Source organism: Ahaetulla prasina, chromosome 2 (genome assembly GCF_028640845.1).
Source record: "Ahaetulla prasina isolate Xishuangbanna chromosome 2, ASM2864084v1, whole genome shotgun sequence".
Lineage (NCBI taxonomy): Eukaryota > Metazoa > Chordata > Lepidosauria > Squamata > Colubridae > Ahaetulla > Ahaetulla prasina.
The window spans coordinates 230,916,793-230,938,845 of NC_080540.1; the positions used below are offsets into that span (position 1 = coordinate 230,916,793).

At 37.5% G+C, this 22,053-nt stretch overlaps 1 protein-coding gene across 2 annotated transcripts in view; it reads left to right on the forward strand.

The window, feature by feature from the left end:
• Positions 1–298: 298 nt before the first annotated feature.
• GDA (guanine deaminase) overlaps positions 299–22,053 on the forward strand; it is a 58,039-nt gene continuing 36,284 nt past the window's right edge. For both annotated transcript variants that reach the window (XM_058165787.1, XM_058165786.1), the window contains exon 1: positions 299–587. In XM_058165787.1, coding sequence (XP_058021770.1) covers positions 465–587 — 123 coding nt within the window. In that variant the 5' untranslated portion in view covers positions 299–464. The remainder of the gene's footprint in view (positions 588–22,053) is intronic.

Genomic DNA, 22,053 nt, shown 5'->3' on the forward strand with positions numbered 1-22,053 from the left:
CTAATCAGAGTATTTTGTTTTGAATCTAATTTTGGCCATCAACCTCCTCTTCACCTTCTGGGCAAGGACATGCTGCGGGCGGCTGCGATTGCCAGCTTCCACCTCCTTGCCGGGATTGTTTTTGTATCAATTTCTCTCAGCCAGTGGCACTTTTGCTGCCCTCAGGGCTGAGGAGAAAACGACAGGCGGGCCAAAAGAAGCCTCCCCTTGGCTGGATGGGGCTGAGGGAGCAACCCGAGTTGGTTGTAATCACACCCCTAAAGAGGAGAGTCCTTAAATAGGGGAGGAGAGATGGTGACAGCGCTGTGGGCGCTGCTCCAGACACGCCGGGACCAACTGCTGGGAGCTCCCGCACTCGCAGCCTCCGTCCTCAACGGCGGGCTGCACCGTTCTCCCCTCCCCGCCTTTTTACACCGCCTCCCCCGGTCGGCCGCCTGTGCCTGTCCCGCCAAGAGACGCGCGCCATGGACCCCCCGCGGGCCGCGCCGCTCGCGCACATTTTCAAAGGGACCTTCGTCCACTCCACCTGCACCTCGCCGATGGTCATCCTGCAAGGCCACCTGTTGGGTGTAGAGGAGAGCGGAAAGGTGAGCCTGGGAAATGAGGGAAGGGCAGCGCGAGGGCCCGGCTCGCTGCCTTCTGTGGCACGTGGGTTGGGGCGAGGGGGGCAAAGGGTTGCGCTCGGGGCTGCGAGGGTCCCCGCGTGGCGCGCCCCAAGCAGAGCAGAGGCGTTATGAAGGAGGAAAGGTGGCACTTCGTCGGGTCGGCCGGCGGCAGCTGGGAGCCGCGCTTGGGACCGAAGGAGAAGTTTGAGGACAGGGCTGTGGAAGCGGTATTTTTACCCGCCCCCCGTTGGCATGAAAACCCCGGCTGTTGTAGATACCCCGAGATAGAAGACTAAGAAGAAGAAGGAGGCGGAAGGGCGGGTGGTTGTCGTGATTCACATAACTTACGTAACTCCTGTGAAGAAGGGTGGGTGGGGGATGTGAAATTGGGTTTAATCCGATCCATTTTCCAAGCAGGGACCTCGTTTTCGGGTTCTTCAAAATCGCCCCAAATGATCAGCCGAAACAGGACAGACACAGGAGTGAGCAGACAGCGAGATGTTGTTGGTAGAAAAGCTGGTGGTCTCCAACACATGAAAATATCTTCCCGTCTGTATATGGCAGTTTAGGAAGGTGCGCAAATTACGCCAACTACAAAGAGGACCTGATAGACTTAGAGATATTCATCACAATACTCTGCCCTCCCCCCTTTTTTTGTTCGTTTGTTTGTTTGAAAGGGTCACAACGAGTGTTTTCAGCGCTGGCAATTATCAAGCAGGGCAAGAAAACACGATAGAAATAAATAATAAATACTGCCGTTCATCATAACCCCAGCCGGTTCATTATTTGTCAACAGAAGAGAAATGCCGCGGTTATGAATATATAAAAAGAAACACTTGTCATCTTTGGATGCCTTTTTTAAATTATGGTGCTATATGCATGTAAATATTTAACAGGAATTAATCTATATTCAGTCAGGTTAAAAAGTCATCTGCGCTCATTTCCTAGAAAACATCACGATGGGTGTGTATATGGTGAAGAATAAATTAGTTTGGGGAGTGTTGAGAACTTGCACCATTTGCACTGGAAAATAAAGAACTATAAAAATGTTGAGATGATAGAAAAAATAAATGACTAGATGTTTCAGGACAGTGTTCAGTGCTGATCCTCTTATTCCAGCTCACCAGGTTGCTCTAATCTAAGATATTACATTAATATCATGTTTAATATTACTTTATAGTATGAAATCCTGAAGTGTTTCAGGTGCATTTTTTTCACTATTTCACCTATTCTGATTTTTGGTTCCACTAGCCAAATCAGCAAAGTCAATATTTGTTTAACTATTAGTTAAGCAATATCAAACAAAGCTTCCAAGCTTTGATACTTTAGCCATCTGGCTCTATATATCATTAGATGCCAACAACTCTAGTCTAATTAGATTCTTATTTAACAAGAAATGTAATTATATGTTCCACATTCATTGGTGGTATACAGTTAAAAGCTTAATGAAGCATATTATTGTGCAAGCTCATACACTTTCAAATATGTGTATGCGTGTAGAGAACAGATGATTGCAGTGACTAATATATGAATGTGTTTGGCATAGCAACCACATCTACTTGATGGCTCTTGATTTTGCTTCCATTTTTGCTGTAGTACCACATATTTTCTTGGCTCTCTATGCCTTTTTGTATATTTTGTACATTTACAGTAGTTACTTTATGACATGGCAGTTTTTCTCATAAATTATTATGTGACAGCCAATGCTATTTGATTACAGCATACAGTTTATATCAATTAGGCTTTGATAAAGGTGCCAAGGTCCTGTTCAATAATGGTTTGGGTTGTGGCCCATTTCGGGAGAAATAGCAAGAGGTATAAAGAATGAAATGGTACCTTACCTTTCTGCAATGCTTTAGGCAACCATTTTGTCCCTTGATATTCCTTCCATCCCATAAGAGCCAACACTGATTCCAAATTTTGGCTCTGCCAATCCTGTGATGGCCACAGAAGGAAAATTGGCAGACCATTTTTGTCTTCCTCATCTAGCAGATGGTTTTGGTCAGCTGTTGTACTCTGTTAGTATAGGTGAAACTTTTAGACTAATTTTCTTCTATTGAAGACAGAGCTATGTTTTCTTCTATTGAAGACAGAGCCAACAGAACATCTTCTTAAACAACTTACTGCTTTCTCATACATATAGTACAAGTTGTAGCTCCATCAGCTTTTGCATATAGTAGGGGAGAAGAGGAGCCATCTTTCTGTTAACAAGTGGTTGAGCTAGTGTTCTCACACTTATTTTTTAATATAGTCATATATTAACCTTGCTTACAAAGCCATAGTTGAGGAGAGGATTTAGTGGACTTTGGTCTTAGAACAATCCAGGGACGAATACCATACAGCTATCAGTTCTGATGAAATAGTGATAAAATGACATGGGAAAAGTGTTAATCTGACAGAAATTTTGTGATATTTTTTTTTGCTTTATGTTTGATGGCTTACTATCTTCCATTCTCTTTTGAAAATTATCCTTTGACATATCTGGTTGCTGTCTAGAACAATAAAGATAAGGCTATGTGAAAGATATAAAAAGAAGGAAATGACTGGTTCTAATAGAAGAGAATATACTGCATGTAGCTCAGGGTGTATACTAGGTACTATAAATGAACAGGGAGCAAACTCTGCATTGATGATGTTACCTAACTGTAGGTAACATGTAAACAAGCAACCAAATTCAAAGAGCACCAAGGACTCCAGAGAGGAATATTGGTTTTTGAAAAGTTCCAGTGAGTCTAGTTACTGGAAGGAGACCACAAATGTAGGCAAATGGGCTTCTCCTGTTCCATTCCTAGTGGTCTCCACTAAAAACTGTGATTTTCTAAAAACAAGATCACAGCTCCCAAAGGAGTTTTTACAAGATTGTGAAACAGATTTGTATATTTTTAGGTTTCTTTAAACAAATATATGCAATTATTCTCAGAAACAATTTTCTATTCTCAGAAACAAACTTAAGAGAAGTAAAGCCTAAGTTTCTAACACTCCAAAGAGGGAAAAATAAAAAGCTGGGTTATTGAGTGATGGGACATGCTGGGATGTCATGGATTCAAATTCTGCCCAGATTTTCATCAGCATCCCCAATTAAGAACAAAAATTAGATTGTTTATTTTCTTCCTATTACTTGTAATGGTTGTAGATGTACTATTGGAAAGGAGACACAGAAAGAATCAATAATTCATCCTGCCGTATTTTTATGCTGGAATTTTTGTTTCTTCCTGAAGAGTTTTCGTAATGCTGGACATGCAGAAAGGTTCAAAATGGAAAGATATGATGAGTCAGAAGATGAACTTGTCCCCGTCTCACCTATCTCATTCCATGTAAACTTACAGGTTCAAAGAATAACAATTAGGTAATGTACAGTTACGCAATGTACAATTAGGCAATGTGCAGGCTCACCACAGCTAGTGAAATAATGATTGCTTAAAGCAGTTAATAGCAATTACTTTTAGGCTTGGAGCCAGGTTGGAAATTACCTACCTAATAGGGATGAATGTCTGAAAATCCGGCATCCATTATTTTCTCTCACGGAGTTCACTGATGCTGTGGAAGAAATAGTAAAACTTAAAAATAATTATATTTTGTTTTAGTATGTATGCCTATGCAAATTTATTGAAATGTAGAAGCACCTCATTTCAAACCACATCTTTTTGAAGGTTGATGTAGAAGTTGCTCCTAGCTGTCTCTATATGTGTAAAGTAAAGTGGTTCCCTGTGCATCCACACATAAGCACACCCAAGACAAACTTCTGCAGTATACATGAACATTTGGCTGGAGTAAGAGGCTGCATATTTCATAACTTTTTTTGAAGGATGGATACAGCCCTATGTGATGGTTCCTTTAATTCAGTTAACATTTGGCATGTATTTAACCGTAGCTGTATTTCCTCATGTCCTTATTGCTCAGAGTTCTTCACTAGAATACAAATGGCCATAAAAGTGAAAATGCAAGAACCTTTATTCGGCAGTGCTATTAAAAAGGAGATACATGGATAATTAATTTTGACTTTTGCAATCTCTGTTTTGCTTTTTTCTTCTTTGAAACCCTTATGCTTACCTACCGGTATGTAAAGGTAGTCTTTGGATTACAACCATTCATTTAGTAACCATTCAGCAGCACGTTCTTATAACCACTCCTTGCATTTATGGCTGTTGCAACATCTTCATGGTCACATGATAAAAAATTGGGCACTCGGCACTCAGCATGTATTTATGATAGTTGGAGTATCCTGGGGTCGTGTGATCACCGTTTGTAACCTTTCCAACTGTTTTCTGACAAAGGAGGGAAGCTGGATTCACTTAATGGCTGTGTGGGTTGCTTTTTTTACTTAACAACCATGGCAAAAAAGGACATGAAATTGGGCATGATTCACTAGTTCTAATTGGAGGCATGAAAAATGATTGCGTTCTTGTATTTTTCAGTGAACTGAATATTTGGCTGCCTTTTAACTTTTAACAGATAAATAATCTGAAACAACCGTGGCAGGGTTAACACAGTGTTCCAAGATATTATTTATGTTTTTAAAATTGTGTGGGTACATGAGTACATATATATACTAAACTAAGAAAAACTGCACTTTGGATTTACTCCGTGTGTTGAACCTAACTTCTGTGTATATGGATGGAATATCCTATTGAAGAATACTTGCTATGTGTCAGTTGGAAAAGTCTTGGAAGATAAAGGAAGGCTTTTCATTTAAGACAACTTACAATAATTGGGACTGAATCAATATTATTACTATTTTTTAATTCAAATATACACCAGTAAGGCACTGATGTTGATATAATATCCTTCAATAGAACATATCATTTAGAACAGGGGTCTCCAACCTTGGCAACTTTAAGCCTAGAGGACTTCAACTCCCAGAAATTCCCAGCCAGCTTTGCTGGCTGGGGAATTCTGGGAGTTGAAGTCCACCAGGCTTAAAGTTGTCAAGGTTGGAGACCCCTGATTTAGAATATATAAGTATAGTAAAATAAAGTCAACTTAACTTCTTATGACCTAAGTCACATATTCCCCCAACATGTCCTTTCCCTGTCCATCTTTTCCTCAGTCTAAGTAATAATTTAAAATTAGACCTTCATACTTCTGTCACTATCCTAGTCTGAAATCCTTACTTTACAGTGCCTGCTACCTTTTCCATTCCAGTGATATATGCCTTTGTCTGGACAATGCATGTACATTTTATGTAGTTCATAATTAACTTTTGTTTCAGTTTATTTATCTTTATCTTACACAATCTTATAGTTCATTCAAATTCAGCAATTTGGGGACAATGCAACCCAACTGGCTCTTGAACAGATGACTGCTATAGTAGCAGAGACATTATTTTATGACCTTGCACCAGGCATGTTTTTTTCAATGAAATAGGTTCACTATGATACATCAATGGATGAACATTTGAAAAATCAGATTATGTATGTGTGTGTGTGTATATATACACACATACATATACCCGTAAACACACACACACACACACACACACACACATACACACATATATATATATATTTGTTTTCTGAGGTTTTCACGGGTGTTTGTATGTAGGTCTTTGGTTATTCGGGTTTTCTCCCGCGTAAAATTGGAAGTGTCTTGGCGACGTTTCGACGAAGTCTCATTCGTCATCTTCAGGCTTCAGCTTCGTGCTTCTGGGAGCAATTGCAATTCTGGGAAGCACAAAGCTGAAGCCTAAAGATGACGAATCAGACTTCATCGAAATATCACCAAGACACTTCCAATTTTACGCCGGAGAAAACCCGAATAACCAAAGACCTACATACATATATACATATATATATATATATGAACTAACCTTTGCTTTATCATCTGATTAATGTTATTTATCAAACATTGCTGACAAACAAAAGTAGAATTTGATCCTATTGACCAACCATTGCAATTTGCATTATTGCACTATATGCTGTTCTATAATAACATTATTAAAAAATTGCAATGCTATAAATATAGCATTGGCAGCTTGTCTTCCATGACAACAGTCCTGCTTTCAACAGTTACCATCTGGTTCTATTGTATATGTTTATCTTTATTTCACTTTTTCTGGTTATGAAATTTGTATTTAATCAGAGCATTAATCCCCCCCCACCAGTTTACTTCAACATCTTTGCACTACAGGATTATTTTAATTTCTTATCAAAAGATCTGAATATATGTGTAAGTTATATAATTATATGCTCATGTGGAATCATGCCATATTATTTGATTTATAATCACTCATCTCACATATGTGACTATGTGGCTTACAACGAAATAAATAAACCTAGATAGATAAAATATAAAAAATTAAAATATATAATGTAAATATTCTCCTTTAGGATACTTTATTTGGCAGTGCTATTAAAAAGAATAGGAGATACAATCTATCATAGAAATTCATTCCTAAGAGGTCTGTAAGGGGGTGTGCATAAACGCACTAGCGTGCCTACCATCCCTGTCCTAATGTTTTCTTGTATTCGTATCCTTTTCATGTATTTATAATTATGTTTACACTTGTATCTGTCATAAAATACATGCTTGACGAAATAAATAAATAAAAATAAATAAATAAAAAAGGCAATGAATCTGCCTCTTTTTCACCACCCAAACTATTTGCTTAGTGGAATAAAATGTATCTAATGACTGGTTAAAAGTAATGAAACAAGAAGACATTTCCAAGTTGTTCTTCGTTATAGGAATTATTGCTGATACTGCAAATAAAGCATTTGATGTCACTGAAAGGAATTTAGTTGCAACTAATCTAACAAAAAGAAATTCTGAAGACTTAATGTGAGATTATTATATCTGGAGAATGCCAAGCATCATTGCATCAATAAAGCTAAAAATATTACAGTTACAGTATATGAAAATCAGAATACATTATATTTTTCAGTAAATTACTAAATTATTTATTCCTAGATATTAACTTTAGACCTCAGGACATGAAAAGTATCAGGGCACTATTATCATTTGGTAATAAGTGTATCACTAAACTTCTATGGAGATTCTTAATCATCCAGGTCATGATTGTCCCAAAGGTGCTTTTTCAAGAGGCAAGTGGGCTTTCTGGTTTTTCTTTGAAGACATTTCGCTTCTCATCCAAGAAGATCCTTGGAAGCACCTTTGGGACATCTGTTAATAAAAAATAAATCAAGACAATAAGTTTTAAGTTTATTATGTTAAAAAAAGTTATCAATCCAAAGACTAAAACAAAGAGAAAAATTATGTTGTAGAGAAAAGAGTCCAACTATTTTAAGATTTAGCATCTGAAATTCTGCAGAAAACAGGTCCACTTAAAACGTACCTTAGAAAATATGGGAGAACTTATCTCTTGATATTCCTCTTCAGATTAGAATTCAGTCTACATGGGAAGAAAAAAAATCCAAGTCTATAATTAAATAGATGAATCAAATGAATTCAAAATGAAGTATCTTGAACTGATCGATCAAGCTAAACAGATCATACCAAATCCCATCCAAAGAGGCACTGAGAGGAAGAAGAGCACAGACAGGGAGAAAGGAAGATTGACTGTCAGCTCTGGAGTGGAAGAAGAAAAGAAATTTAAAAGAGGGGAATAATAAGTGATAATAACATTATAAGGAAATATATATATACTGCAGAGATGCTGATTTCTATACAGCATTTAATGATCAATAACTAAGTAAAGATATAAGAACTTTAAAAAGGAAGTTCTTTTCCTTTTATTTTTAGTTAGGTAATTCATTGCAATGCTATGTTATACCTTGAAATTAGAGGAAAGCAGAAGTTTATAGTTACACACAGTGCCCAGAATAAGTTTATCTGCGTGACAATTGTATTGTCACTGGAGGTGACAGCTCTTCAGATTGGCCTGTCTATGGGCTACAGCAGGAATTCTGTTATCTTTCCTTACATCAGTCACTATATTATTATTAAAATAGCGTGTTTTGCGGACCACCATGTAAGAAAGCTATTTTAACATGTTCTTGTTTGAGGATAGCAGAAAAGTAATCAATCTCTATTTAGATTCCATATTCTAACTGCAAAACATGCAACCAGCATTTGTTCACCTTGAACTCTGCAAAAGTTTTGTAAGGCTTGAGTTTGGAGAGGAGTGAACTAGAGTCAGATGGTCATTTCATAAACAGAAAAATGTCTCTTATTTTCAAGCAAGCAAGGATTGCTTCAGTGGTGGGTTTCAAATTTTTTTACTACTGGTTCTGTGGGTGTGGCTTGGTGGGCGTGGCATGTCGTGGCTTGGTGGGCGTGGCAGGAGAAGGATACTGTAAAATCTCCATTCCCACCCCACTCCAGGGGAAGGTTACTGCAAAATCCCCATTTCCTCCTGATCAGCTGGGACTCGGGAGGCAGAGAATAGATCGGGGCAGGACCAGTCAGAGGTGGTATTTACCGGTTCTCGAACTACTCAGAATTTCTGCTACCAGTTCTCCAGAGCTGGTCAGAACCTGCTGAAACCCACCTCTGGGTTGCTCCAAATATCTATTAAAATGATGGGAAAAACAAATCTCAAATTTAAAGACTTGAGTATATCATCATTATTTACATCTTTCCACTTATAGGTAGAAATGAATCATTATATGAGGCTTCATTCTTTTTTTCAATGAAGATTCTGATTTAACTGATCGATCAAGCTAAACAGATCATACCAAATCCCATCCAAAGAGGCACTGAGAGGAAGAAGAGCACAGACAGGGAGAAAGGAAGATTGACTGTCAGCTCTGGAGTGGAAGAAGAAAAGAAATTTAAAAGAGGGAATAATAAGTGATAATAACATTATAAGGAAATATATATATATATATATATGAACTAACCTTTGCTTTATCATCTGATTAATGTTATTTATCAAACATTGCTGACAAACAAAAGTAGAATTTGATCCTATTGACCAACCATTGCAATTTGCATTATTGCACTATATGCTGTTCTATAATAACATTATAAGGAAATATATATATATATATATATATATATATATATATATATATATATATATATGAACTAACCTTTGCTTTATCATCTGATTAATGTTATTTATCAAACATTGCTGACAAACAAAAGTAGAATTTGATCCTATTGACCAACCATTGCAATTTGCATTATTGCACTATATGCTGTTCTATAATAACATTATAAGGAAATATATATATATATGAACTAACCTTTGCTTTATCATCTGATTAATGTTATTTATCAAACATTGCTGACAAACAAAAGTAGAATTTGATCCTATTGACCAACCATTGCAATTTGCATTATTGCACTATATGCTGTTCTATAATAACATTATTAAAAAATTGCAATGCTATAAATATAGCATTGGCAGCTTGTCTTCCATGACAACAGTCCTGCTTTCAACAGTTACCATCTGGTGCTATTGTATATGTTTATCTTTATTTCACTTTTTCTGGTTATGAAATTTGTATTTAATCAGAGCATTAATTCCCGCCCCCCACCAGTTTACTTCAACATCTTTGCACTACAGGATTATTTTAATTTCTTATCAAAAGATCTGAATATATGTGTAAGTTATATAATTATATGCTCATGTGGAATCATGCCATATTATTTGATTTATAATCACTCATCTCTCATATGTGACTATGTGGCTTACAACGAAATAAATAAACCTAGATAGATAAAATATAAAAATTAAAATAGCCATGGTTAAAGAAATCCCAAACAATACTGGGATGCAGATGTTCCTGGTGGCAGAGAATAGATCGGGCAGGACCAGTCAGAGGTGGTATTTACGGTTCTCGAACTACTCAAAATTTCTGCTACCAGTTCTCCAGAGCTGGTCAGAACCTGCTGAAACCCACCTCTGGGTTGCTCCAAATATCTATTAAAATGATGGGAAAAACAAATCTCAAATTTAAAGACTTGTGTATATCATCATTATTTACATCTTTCCACTTATAGGTAGAAATGAATCATTATATGAGGCTTCATTCTTTTTCAATGAAGATTCTGATTTAACTGATCCATATCTTTGTTTTCAACTAAGACAGCTATCAAGCTAAGCAGGAGATGTCATGAAATTTAAATTTAAGCCCAAGTTGGGAAGCCTGAAAAGATCACAGTTTATATTTAGATAGTGTATTATACAAAGATGCCTGGGAATTAAATTGTATTTCAGACAATGCCCTAATGCAGCATCCTTTGTAATATTAAATATGATGGAGAAAAGTTATATGTATCTCCCTGCTCTTTAAAACATCAGCAAAGTTGTCTGATTTCAAATTGGAAACTTCTGATTACAGTAATTAGAAAATTTTGTAATTAGTAATTTTGTTTAAAGAAAATGTCCAGCCATCACTATTACATGGGAAGAAAAAAATCCAAGTCTATAATTAAATAGATGAATCAAATGAATTCAAAATGAAGTATCTTGAACTGATCGATCAAGCTAAACAGATCATACCAAATCCCATCCAAAGAGGCACTGAGAAGAAGAAGAGCACAGACAGGGAGAAAGGAAGATTGACTGTCAGCTCTGGAGTGGAAGAAGAAAAGAAATTTAAAAGAGGGAATAATAAGTGATAATAACATTATAAGGAATTGTATTTATTTAATAAATTTATCGGCTGCCCATCTCATACACATGATATGAATTTTTGAATCCCTATGTATCTGACTGATAGAATGACTGAGTGTGCCCAGATTCTTGGCAGCTTACACCATAAAGAAAATTAAAATAGCCATGGTTAAAGAAATCCCAAACAATACTGGGATGCAGATGTTCCTGGTGGCAGAGAATAGATCGGGCAGGACCAGTCAGAGGTGGTATTTACGGTTCTCGAACTACTCAAAATTTCTGCTACCAGTTCTCCAGAGCTGGTCAGAACCTGCTGAAACCCACCTCTGGGTTGCTCCAAATATCTATTAAAATGATGGGAAAAACAAATCTCAAATTTAAAGACTTGAGTATATCATCATTATTTACATCTTTCCACTTATAGGTAGAAATGAGTCATTATATGAGGCTTCATTCTTTTTTTCAATGAAGATTCTGATTTAACTGATCCATATCTATGTTTTCAACTAAGACAGCTATCAAGCTAAGCAGGAGATGTCATGAAATTTAAATTTAAGCCCAAGTTGGGAAGCCTGAAAAGATCACAGTTTATATTTAGATAGTGTATTATACAAAGATGCCTGGGAATTAAATTGTATTTCAGACAATGCCCTAATGCAGCATCCTTTGTAATATTAAATATGATGGAGAAAAGTTATATGTATCTTAATTGCAATATTGCATATGTATCTTAATTGCAATATTGCATATGTATCTCCCCTGCTCTTTAAAACATCAGCAAAGTTGTCTGGATTTCAAATTGGAAACTTCTGATTACAGTAATTAGAAAATTTTGTAATTAGTAATTTTGTTTAAAGAAAATGTCCAGCCATCACTATTACATGGGAAGGGGGCGGGGAGAAGGAATAGGAAAGGAAGGGGTGGGGGAAGGAGAAGAAGCAGGCTGGCTTTATAGGCTGAGAGGCAGAATTAGTAGGAATTCTGGCCAATAAGTTTTAAGTTTATTATGTTAAAAAAAGTTATCAATCCAAAGGCTAAAACAAAGAGAAAAATTATGTTGTAGAGAAAAGAGTCCAACTATTTTAAGATTTAGCATCTGAAATTCTGCAGAAAACAGGTCCACTTAAAACGTACCTTAGAAAATATGGGAGAACTTATCTCTTGATATTCCTCTTCAGATTAGAATTCAGTCTACATGGGAAGAAAAAAAATCCAAGTCTATAATTAAATAGATGAATCAAATGAATTCAAAATGAAGTATCTTGAACTGATCGATCAAGCTAAACAGATCATACCAAATCCCATCCAAAGAGGCACTGAGAAGAAGAAGAGCACAGACAGGGAGAAAGGAAGATTGACTGTCAGCTCTGGAGTGGAAGAAGAAAAGAAATTTAAAAGAGGGGAATAATAAGTGATAATAACATTATAAGGAAATATATATATATATATATATATATATATATATATATATATATATATATATATATATATATATATATATATATATATATATATATATATATATATATATATATACTGCAGAGATGCTGATTTCTATACAGCATTTAATGATCAATAACTAAGTAAAGATATAAGAACTTTAAAAGGAAGTTCTTTTCCTTTTATTTTTAGTTAGGTAATTCATTGCAATGCTATGTTATACCTTGAAATTAGAGGAAAGCAGAAGTCTATTAAAAGAATAGGAGATACAATCTATCATAGAAATTCATTCCTAAGAGGTCTGTAAGGGGTGTGTATAAACGCACTAGCGTGCCTACCATCCCTGTCCTAATGTTTTCTTGTATTCGTATCCTTTTCATGTATTTATAATTATGTTTACACTTGTATCTGTCATAAAATACATGCTTGACGAAAGAAATAAAAATAAAAATTATTTATTCCTAGATATTAACTTTAGAGCTCAGGACATGAAAAGTATCAGGGCACTATTATCATTTGGTAATAAGTGTATCACTAAACTTCTATGGAGATTCTTAATCATCCAGGTCATGATTGTCCCAAAGGTGCTTTTTCAAGAGGCAAGTGGGCTTTCTGGTTTTTCTTTGAAGACATTTCCAAGTTGTTCTTCGTTATAGGAATTATTGCTGATACTGCAAATAAAGCATTTGACATCACTGAAAGGAATTTAGTTGCAACTAATCTAACAAAAAGAAATTCTGAAGACTTAATGTGAGATTATTATATCTGGAGAATGCCAAGCATCATTGCATCAACAAAGGTAGAGTAGGCATTCCTGTTAATATGAAATGAAATCAGTAAGTAAACTTGTGACTCCTAAAAGACAACCACTGTAACTTCTTTATCGCTTGGTTTCAAAGTCCGGAGAAAAGATAATATTATACATGCAGAACTCGTAGGAAGAGAGAAAAAATACAAAGGAAATTGGGGGAAGAAATAGTTTGGTAACCTATTTCTGATAATGTGAATTGTATTTATTTAATAAATTTATCGGCTGCCCATCTCATACACATGATATGAATTTTTGAATCCCTATGTATCTGACTGATAGAATGACTGAGTGTGCCCAGATTCTTGGCAGCTTACACCATAAAGAAAATTAAAATAGCGTGTTTTATGGACCACCATGTAAGAAAGCTATTTTAACATGTTCTTGTTTGAGGATAGCAGAAAAGTAATCAATCTCTATTTAGATTCCATATTCTAACTGCAAAACATGCAACCAGCATTTGTTCACCTTGAACTCTGCAAAAGTTTTGTAAGGCTTGAGTTTGGAGAGGAGTGAACTAGAGTCAGATGGTCATTTCATAAACAGAAAATGTCTCTTATTTTCAAGCAAGCAAGGATTGCTTCAGTGGTGGGATTCAAATTTTTTTACTACCTGTTCTGTGGGTGTGGCTTGGTGGGCGTGGCAGGAGAAGGATACTGTAAAATCTCCATTCCCATCCCACTCCAGGGGAAGGTTGCTGCAAAATCCCCATTTCCTCCTGATCAGCTGCGACTGAGGAGGTAGAGAATATTTCTATGGAGTAAAGCAGCTGGTGCAGCATATTTAGTTGGCTCTCCCCAGGTGTTAGAAGGAGGAGCATCTCTAAAATACATTAAATACTCCACAGTTACAGAAATTTCTTGTACAATGTCTTTTGTATTCAAAGATAGAATATCTTTTTTCAGAATGTTCCAAACTTAGCTTATGGTAATTTGTACTGAGATGAACAATAAGCTGTTACTGATCTATGGGATATCACAAGATATTTAATTCATCACTATTACATGGGAAGAAAAAATCCAAGTCTATAATTAAATAGATGAATCAAATGAATTCAAAATGAAGTATCTTGAACTGATCGATCAAGCTAAACAGATCATACCAAATCCCATCCAAAGAGGCACTGAGAAGAAGAAGAGCACAGACAGGGAGAAAGGAAGATTGACTGTCAGCTCTGGAGTGGAAGAAGAAAAGAAATTTAAAAGAGGGGAATAATAAGTGATAATAACATTATAAGGAAATATATATATACTGCAGAGATGCTGATTTCTATACAGCGTTTAATGATCAATAACTAAGTAAAGATATAAGAACTTTAAAAAGGAAGTTCTTTTCCTTTTATTTTTAATTAGGTAATTCATTGCAATGCTATGTTATACCTTGAAATTAGAGGAAAGCAGAAGTCTATAGTTACACACAGTGCCCAGAATAAGTTTATCTGCGTGACAATTGTATTGTCACTGGAGGTGACAGCTCTTCAGATTGGCCTGTCTATGGGCTACAGCAGGAATTCCTATTATCTTTCCTTACATCAGTCACTATATTATTATTAAAATAGCGTGTTTTGCGGACCACCATGTAAGAAAGCTATTTTAACATGTTCTTGTTTGAGGATAGCAGAAAAGTAATCAATCTCTATTTAGATTCCATATTCTAACTGCAAAACATGCAACCAGCATTTGTTCACCTTGAACTCTGCAAAAGTTTTGTAAGGCTTGAGTTTGGAGAGGAGTGAACTAGAGTCAGATGGTCATTTCATAAACAGAAAAATGTCTCTTATTTTCAAGCAAGCAAGGATTGCTTCAGTGGTGGGTTTCAAATTTTTTTACTACTGGTTCTGTGGGTGTGGCTTGGTGGGCATGGCATGTCGTGGCTTGGTGGGCGTGGCAGGAGAAGGATACTGTAAAATCTCCATTCCCACCCCACTCCAGGGGAAGGTTACTGCAAAATCCCCATTTCCTCCTGATCAGCTGGGACTCGGGAGGCAGAGAATAGATCGGGGCAGGACCAGTCAGAGGTGGTATTTACCGGTTCTCCGAACTACTCAAAATTTCTGCTACCAGTTCTCCAGAGCTGGTCAGAACCTGCTGAAACCCACCTCTGGGTTGCTCCAAATATCTATTAAAATGATGGGAAAAACAAATCTCAAATTTAAAGACTTGAGTATATCATCATTATTTACATCTTTCCACTTATAGGTAGAAATGAGTCATTATATGAGGCTTCATTCTTTTTTTCAATGAAGATTCTGATTTAACTGATCCATATCTATGTTTTCAACTAAGACAGCTATCAAGCTAAGCAGGAGATGTCATGAAATTTAAATTTAAGCCCAAGTTGGGAAGCCTGAAAAGATCACAGTTTATATTTAGATAGTGTATTATACAAAGATGCCTGGGAATTAAATTGTATTTCAGACAATGCCCTAATGCAGCATCCTTTGTAATATTAAATATGATGGAGAAAAGTTATATGTATCTTAATTGCAATATTGCATATGTATCTCCCCTGCTCTTTAAAACATCAGCAAAGTTGTCTGGATTTCAAATTGGAAACTTCTGATTACAGTAATTAGAAAATTTTGTAATTAGTAATTTTGTTTAAAGAAAATGTCCAGCCATCACTATTACATGGGAAGGGGGCGGGGAGAAGGAATAGGAAAGGAAGGGGTGGGGGAAGGAGAAGAAGCAGGCTGGCTTTATAGGCTGAGAGGCAGAATTAGTAGGAATTCTGCGGCCAAATTAGTAGTTCAACAAAGGTAGAGTAGGCATTCCTGTTAATATGAAATGAAATCAGTAAGTAAACTTGTGACTCCTAAAAGACAACCACTGTAACTTCTTTATCGCTTGGTTTCAAAGTCCGGAGAAAAGATAATATTATACATGCAGAACTCGTAGGAAGAGAGAAAAAATACAAAGGAAATTGGGGGAAGAAAAAGGGTGGGGAAGGAGAAGAAGCAGGCTGGCTTTATAGGCTGAGAGGCAGAATTAGTAGGAATTCTGCCAAATTAGTAGTTCAACAAAGGTAGAGTAGGCATTCCTGTTAATATGAAATGAAATCAGTAAGTAAACTTGTGACTCCTAAAAGACAACCACTGTAACTTCTTTATCGCTTGGTTTCAAAGTCCGGAGAAAAGATAATATTATACATGCAGAACTCGTAGGAAGAGAGAAAAATACAAAGGAAATTGGGGAAGAAAAGGGTGGGGAAGGAGAAGAAGCAGCCTGGCTTTATAGGCTGAGAGGCAGAATTAGTAGGAATTCTGCGGCCAAATTAGTAGTTCAACAAAGGTAGAGTAGGCATTCCTGTTAATATGAAATGAAATCAGTAAGTAAACTTGTGACTCCTAAAAGACAACCACTGTAACTTCTTTATCGCTTGGTTTCAAAGTCCGGAGAAAAGATAATATTATACATGCAGAACTCGTAGGAAGAGAGAAAAAATACAAAGGAAATTGGGGGAAGAAAAAGGGTGGGGAAGAAATAGTTTGGTAACCTATTTCTGATAATGTGAATTGTATTTATTTAATAAATTTATCGGCTGCCCATCTCATACACATGATATGAATTTTTGAATCCCTATGTATCTGACTGATAGAATGACTGAGTGTGCCCAGATTCTTGGCAGCTTACACCATAAAGAAAATTAAAATAGCCATGGTTAAAGAAATCCCAAACAATACTGGGATGCAGATGTTCCTGGTGGCAGAGAATATTTCTATGGAGTAAAGCAGCTGGTGCAGCATATTTAGTTGGCTCTCCCCAGGTGTTAGAAGGAGGAGCATCTCTAAAATACATTAAATACTCCACAGTTACAGAAATTTCTTGTACAATGTCTTTTGTATTCAAAGATAGAATATCTTTTTTCAGAATGTTCCAAACTTAGCTTATGGTAATTTGTACTGAGATGAACAATAAGCTGTTACTGATCTATGGGATATCACAAGATATTTAATTCATCACTATTACTGTATTTGTGAATTTGAACTAATGGCTGTGTCTACAAGAAATGCTTAAACTGACCTTCTGAAGGTCCAATGTATAATAACTAAGATATCCAGCCACACCCGCTGAAAGTGAAAGTATTATAAGGTAACTCTAGATCATTTCATTTCAATCAGGAGCAGGATTAGCTCCCTCCGAACAAACAAGAACTCTGAGTCAAAAAGAGAGCGAGGATAGTCATGATGATTTTTTCAACTAAACTAAACAGTGGCAACAAGAAATTGCCAGGTGTGCTGCCAGCTATATTGGATACTGGGTGTTGTGACCCAGGTCCAAGTAGGTAGTAGTAAACGCACTCAGTTCAAAAACAAACAGACTTTATTAGAACAGCTGAGAATTAACTCATTCTCAGCATCGTCCAAACTAAATCAAAACAAATTCTTCATATCACAGTTCTTCAGTCTTATCACCAACTTTGGTCTAATTAGGCAACCTGTCAAAGGCTTTTCTTGGCAAAAGTTCAAAAGTAAAAGACGCCGACAAGAAATAAATGCAGCAAGACAAGGAGCAAGGCTATCAAAGTTATTTTCTGACAAAGAGCCCAAACACTGTTGCTGGTCTTTTAAGCCTTATGAGAAGGGCCAATCATCTCTTGGCCCTACTCCCAAGTAGTCCTCTTTGCTTTATCTGCTCTTGCCTTCTAGCAGCTCTTCCCATGCGTGCATTAGGAACAGGTTCATCCTGTTCCTCTGCCTCACTACTTTCAGCCTCTGGAGGCTCCGGAGTCCGCACATCACTCCCCGATGGCCCTGGCCCGATCTCTGTCTCCGACACAGAGTCCTCATCCGGACCTTCCCCAGCCTCTAGGACTGGCCCATGTTCTTCCTCAGCCTCATCGCTGTCCGACTCCATTGCCAGCTCTGAAGGCTGCTAGTGGACCACAATATTGGGATACCAGCTGGGATGATTGCTCCCTATTTCATTTGGCTGATTCCTGCATTAATGACATACCTTTAACAGAACCAATGACTGGAATAGACCACAAGCCCAGAGGAAAACATCTTTGGTGTTGGGCTTCTTCTATTATCAGACCTGACCTCAACTGAAGGAACTCAGACACTTGACCACCACAGGGCTAAACAAGTATCATGGCTGCAGTCTTAAAATGAAGCGACTGAAGTTAGTGGATAAGACTTAATAAAAATTCTATTCTATTCTATTCTATTCTATTCTATTCTTAAGTCATCGCATTCTCTGCAGTTTAAATCCACCATCGCTACTTCCTGCCTTTTCCATGGCTTACCAGGAACTTCTGGAGCAGTGTTGGCGAACCTTTTAAGCAGCGAGTGCTGAAACAGACGCACATGTGCATGCACAGGGGAGCACCAGAAACTGGAAGAGCAGCTCCCCAGCTGAGCTTTCTGTTTCCGGCGTGCACATGAGCACCGGTCACCTGGTCTTCCAGTTTCTGGCACATATGTGTGTGTGAAGAGCAACTGGCCAGCACGCATGCATGCACTGGAAACTGGAAGAGCAATGAGGTAATGGCCGGTGTGCCTGGTGAGATGGCTCTATGTGCCACTTCTGGCACGCGTGCCATATGTTTGCCATCATGGTTCTGGAGTATCTAGAGGGGTGGCTGCCTTGGGTATGGGAGTCAAGGGAGTTCCTGGGCTCCTTCTTGCCCAACAGTTTCAAACTTTTAAATAGGTTAGGTGTTGTGATGGAGAAAGTGCCGGGAGGGTTTCAGGAATTCCTCCTCCTTCTTCCCAGGTCAGTGTGACAGGACTGAGAGGTATTTCTCCCTCTCTCTATCTTCATATTTGAAAGCTCATCATCCTTGAGATTCAGAACAGCATGAATGCATGATACTCCATCTTCATTGCAGAAGGCTTTTTCCAGTTGGAGTCAATGAGATCTATGCAGTTTCAGAAGCCGTCTTTTCTTCTTCAAGCAACAAAATATCCTCTGTGAGATAATGGAAGACTCTGCCCCTGTACCTCCCCTCCATTGTCACTCTGCCCAAGCTTCCTCCCTTTCTCCTTCCACTAAATTCCTTTCTATCCCCACCCCACCCAAAATCAGTTCATTGATCAGGTAATTTGGGTTTAGGAGGCACTACAGATAGAAATGTTGAAGGAAATGCATTTCTGGTATGCTAGCCATTGTCTCTCAGAAATATTTAATCTCCTCCAATGCCCCAGATGTCCCCATCCTGCAGTGTGCATCCAGGCTGCAGTCTACTTTAAAATCTTCCTTCCCATTTATCCCTCGCAGATGTCCTAAAAGCAGTAAAACAGTAGAAAAGTGAGTATATTCTATAATGTGACTGGAAGCTGCAAGTGCAAAGAAAATGGACTGATTTGTGCCACAATGGAGAATGGTCCAACTGATCTGTCATCCAGCTTTTTAAATAATTGTATAGAAGGAAATGCTTGGTAGGCAACCAAACACAATGTTTGACAGCAGTGGAAGGTCTTCTTCTTAATATTTTGTTGGAAGACCTGGCATGGCCCAGCAGTAGAATTATTGAATTGTTTGAAACTCCTGAAGGAAATGGAAGGCTTCTGCGATGGCTAAAAACCAGAAGGTGATTAGAGAAAAGGAAAGATGGCATTCATAAATAACCTTAAAACATAAATTTTAATCATATTTTTAAAAAAAACTTAGCAAGCACAAAAGAAATGGCTGGTCATCTTTCTGAAAGTCAACACTTCCAACAAAAGTATAGCTCATAGGTAGCATTCATCTCTCTTGTTGTGGACAATAGGCTAAGGATAGCAGTTTTCCAGTAATTGAAATAGTGTGAACCACAAAACAAAGATCAGGTCAAGAGATTAATCAACACTACATTAAGGCTACAACTACAGTAATTTTATTAAGATTGGCTATAGTAACACTGTATAGTAAATCTTGCTATATTTACTATAATCTAATATAGTAAATCTTGCAAATGTGATTATGCTTTATCTCCTTCTTTTCTAATACTTATTTTGAATTATGGGGGTGTCCTTCAGAAATACTTACAGTATACATACCTTCTTCATTCTTTTCGCTGAAGCAATGTTTCCCTTTTCATTGCTTTTGTAATAGCTCTTCCCTCTCCCTGTCAAGGCCAACTTTTTTACTACCTACAAACAGGGCCTGCCAAAATTATACTATGAATTAAGGGCTCCTATCACAAATCAGGTGGTTGGGCAATCTGTTACTTCAGACGTCTTATTGAATTAACAGATGGCCTGTTTAAGGTGCATATGAGAAGCCAAGACAGGGGATAAAGTGAACAATGTTAGAGGAGAGAACAACTGCTACCAAAATAGTATAGTATTTAGATTTTTGAGAAATGGTAGGTCAGTCATAAAGACCAAGGAAACTCTTTGAAGGTCCTTGCAGGTGGAACGCGTGTGTGGTTTGTCATAGACAAATGTCATGATGCCATGCAGATCTTTAATTTTTGCTCTAGGCAACCAAAAATGAAACAAAAAAATGGTTTATTTTAAACAACTTGAAATGAAAGTCAATGGTGAGAAAAGTAAGGTCTTACACTTAGGCAAGAAAAACCAAATGTGCAGGTATAGAATAAGTGGACCCTGGCTGAACAGCAGCAACTATGAGGCGGATCCAAGTCCTAGTGGATAATCACTTAAATATGAGCCAGCAGTGTGCTGCATCCGTCAAAAAAGACAAAGCAATTCTAGCCTGCATCAACAGAAGGATAGATTCAAGATTATATGAAATGTTAGTACCACTTTATAATGCCTTGGTAAGACCATACCTATTGCATCCAGTTTTGGTTGCCACAATGTAAAAAAGATGTCGAGACTTTGGAAAGAGTGCAGAGAAGAGCAACTAAGATGATTTGGGGGAGGGGTTGGAGGTTAAAACATATGAATAATGGTTGCAGGTATTGGGTATGTCTACTCTAGTGGAAAAAAAGGACATGATAGCAGTGTTCCAATATATCTCCCAAGCACTTGAAGGCAGTGTCAGGTTCCAAGTAATGCTCCATCCCCCTCCAGTTCCAAGCTGTGTCAAGCTGAACTCATATTAGGACGTCCAAGGATACAAACAATCCCACACCCCAATCAGTTTCAGGCTTGACAGGCAGAACAAGTAGCAGTGGATGGAAACTAATCAAGGAGACAACCAACCTAGAATTAAGGAGAAATTTCCTAACAGTGAGAACAATTAAACAATGGGACAGCTTGCCTTCAGAAGCTTTGGTGCTCCATCACTGGAAGTTTTTAAGAAGACATTGGACAGCCATTTGTCTGAAATAGTATTAGATTGAGCAGGGGTTGGATTAGAACACCTCCATGGTTCCTTCCAAGACTGTTCTTCTGTTATCAGGGGTGCCTGCACTACTATAATCTTCTCATCGTTCCCATCACCCATCTCCTTCCACTTATGACTGTATGACTGTAACTTTGTTGCTTGTATCCTTACTATTGATATTGATTGTTTCCTGATTGCTTTTTTGTACTCTATGACTAACATTAAGTGTTGTACCTTATGATTCTTGATGAAGGTATCTTTTCCTTTATGTACACTGAGAGCATATGCACCGAGACAAATTCCTTGTGTGTCGTATCACACTTGGCCAATAAAAAATTACATTTTATTCTATTCAAACTGGCGGCCCGTGGGCCAGATGCATCACTTGCAGGCCAAACCCATCTCAGCTCTGTGAAGGGAAAAAATGTCGCAAAATGACACGCGACAGCAACATGATGC